Genomic DNA, 2,319 nt, shown 5'->3' with positions numbered 1-2,319 from the left:
TCCCCCGTGCCCCCCGCGGCGGCTGAGGGTCCCGTCCCGCTCTCGCAGGGTGCCCACAGCAGCCAGCTCTATCTGCTGTGCCAGTACTCGCTGGGCTGCGGGGTGTCCTGCAGCCTCAGCTTCTTGCTAGAAGAAGCTCCTCATGGAACCTGCAACCTGGTCCTGGCCGTTGGGCTAGCGGGGCTACTGGCTACTTACACCCGGCGTTTGGCTCGTCACGTCTGCACCCTGTACGAGCTGCACAGCCGAGCGCGTTACTGCGGCCTCTGCATCCTCCTCCTCGCCGGGGGTCACCGTGTCCCTCACCTGCTCCGTAACGCCCTGGCCGTCACCTTCGCCGTGGCCGACCTGGCCGCCGTGGCTCTTATCAACCGCGATTTCCTCTCCACCGCCGAGGCCGTTCGGTTCTGGACGCCGCTCACCATCTGCTACGCGCTGCTGGTCACCTACATGCAGGGTGAGACCGGGCCTGACCCCCCCGGTGATGGTTGTGGGGGGGTTTTGGTTTTGAGGGGGGATATGACCCGGTGTGGGGCATCCTGGGGGTGTGTGTGGGATATATGGGGCTGTATAGGGGGTATATGGGGCATGTGGGAGTATATGGGGCATCCTGGGGCTGTATAGGAGATATATGGGGCACCCTGGGGCTGTATGGGACATCCTCAGTCTGTATAGGGGATATATGGGCCATGTGGGAGTATATGGGACAGTATGGGACATCCTGGGGCTGTATGGGGACACAGAGGGGCACCTGGGGCTGTATAGGGGATATATGTGGCATGTGGGAGTATATGGGGTATGCTGGGGCTGTATGGGACATCCTGGGTGTATATGGGACATCCTAGGGCTGTATGGGACATCCTCAGTCTGTATAGGGGATATATGGGGCATGTGGGAGTATATGGGGCAGTATGGGGCTGGATGTGACATCCTGGGGGTATATGGGACAGTATGGGACATCCTGGGGGTGTATGGGGGCACAGAGGGGCACCTGGGGCTGTATAGGGGATATATGGGGCACCCTGGGGATGAATGTGACATCCTGGGGGTATATGGGACATCCTGGGGCTGTACAGGGGATATATGGGTCTGTATAGGGTGTATATGGGGCATGTGGGAATATATGGGACATCCTGGGGGTGTATGGGGGCACAGAGGGGCACCTGGGGCTGTATAGGGGTTATATGTGGCATCCTGGGAGTATATGGGACAGTATGGGACATGCTGGGGCTATATAGGGGGTATATGGGGCATCCTGGGGTGTATGGAACTGTATGGGACATTCTGGAGGTATATGGGAGGACAGGGGGTATTCTGGGGCTGTATGGAATTGTATGGGATACCCTGGGGGTATATGGGGGGACAGAGGGGCACCTGGGCCTGTATAGGGGTTATATGGGACAGTATGGGATATTCTGGGTGTAAATGGGGGCACTGGGGGCCATCTGGGGCTGTATAGGGGCATATGGGGCATCCTGGGGATGTATGGGACAGTATGGGACATCCTGGGGCTGTGTAGGGTGTATATGGGGCATCCTGGGGGTGTATAGGGGCAGTTTGGGGCCCCCTGGGTCCCGATGGTCCATCCTGGGGCCATATGCTCTATGTAGCCCCCCCCAAAATGCACAGTGTGCCCCAGTCATGGGGCTGGGGAGGGGACAGGTCCCCACCCTGGTGACCACCCCGAGGCCGTGTCCCCGCAGAGGAGCCGCGGCGGAGCGGGGTCGGGCAGCCGGTGTACCGGACGGTGCTGGTCAGGATGGGCGGCCTCTTCATCCTCCTCCTCACCGTCGGGCGCTGGACCGATGTCCTCCACGTCCTCATCTCACTGCTGGGAGAGTTCTGGTGCCTTCTCCGTGCCGGAGCCATGCTGGAGGCATGCAGGTGGCAGGTGAGATGGGGTCACCTCCTGGCTGTGACGCTGGGGTGAGGGGTGGGCAGCAGCCCTGAGACCACCGTGAGGGACCTTTCTGCTTCTCTTCTTCCATCTCCTGTAGGATTTGACCCAGCAGGTTCGGCTGGAGAGGAGGTTGGGATCACAGGAGGCATCTTGAGAAGCTGTGGGGTGTAACCAGGCATCAGGAACTCAGGGTGGCTTTATCCAGCTCCCCAAAACATGGGCACCCCCCTTCCCCTCCCCCAAATCCTCCTGCTCACACATCCCCCATGGGGACAAAGGAAAAGGGTTCCAGGAGGAGCGGGGAAGGTTGGGGGGACGCTCACACGACCCCTGATTTTTAGGGGGGGCCCCACAAGCTGTGTTGGTGCCAAGGGTTTGCTCCCTGGTCCCACCGGGGACGTGAGATGCTGATGGATGGG

General features: G+C 60.4%; 1 protein-coding gene across 1 annotated transcript in view; it reads left to right on the top strand.

Annotated features, from left to right (window-relative positions):
- Positions 1-1,891, top strand: part of TMEM82 (transmembrane protein 82) — a gene marked incomplete at its 3' end in the record, with an annotated part of 3,622 nt that extends 1,731 nt beyond the window's left edge. The window contains 2 exon segments of the mRNA XM_029087337.1: positions 28-457; positions 1,704-1,891. Of these exon segments, the coding sequence (XP_028943170.1) occupies positions 28-457; positions 1,704-1,891 (618 nt within the window).
- Between the last annotated feature and the right edge of the window lie 428 nt (positions 1,892-2,319).

The sequence above is a fragment of the Antrostomus carolinensis genome, unplaced genomic scaffold (genome assembly GCF_000700745.2).
Source record: "Antrostomus carolinensis isolate BGI_N321 unplaced genomic scaffold, ASM70074v2 scaffold26381, whole genome shotgun sequence".
In the NCBI taxonomy this organism is placed as follows: Eukaryota; Metazoa; Chordata; class Aves; order Caprimulgiformes; family Caprimulgidae; genus Antrostomus; species Antrostomus carolinensis.
The sequence above is the reverse complement of the archived record's forward strand: the minus strand, read 5'-3'. Positions and strand labels throughout refer to the sequence as shown.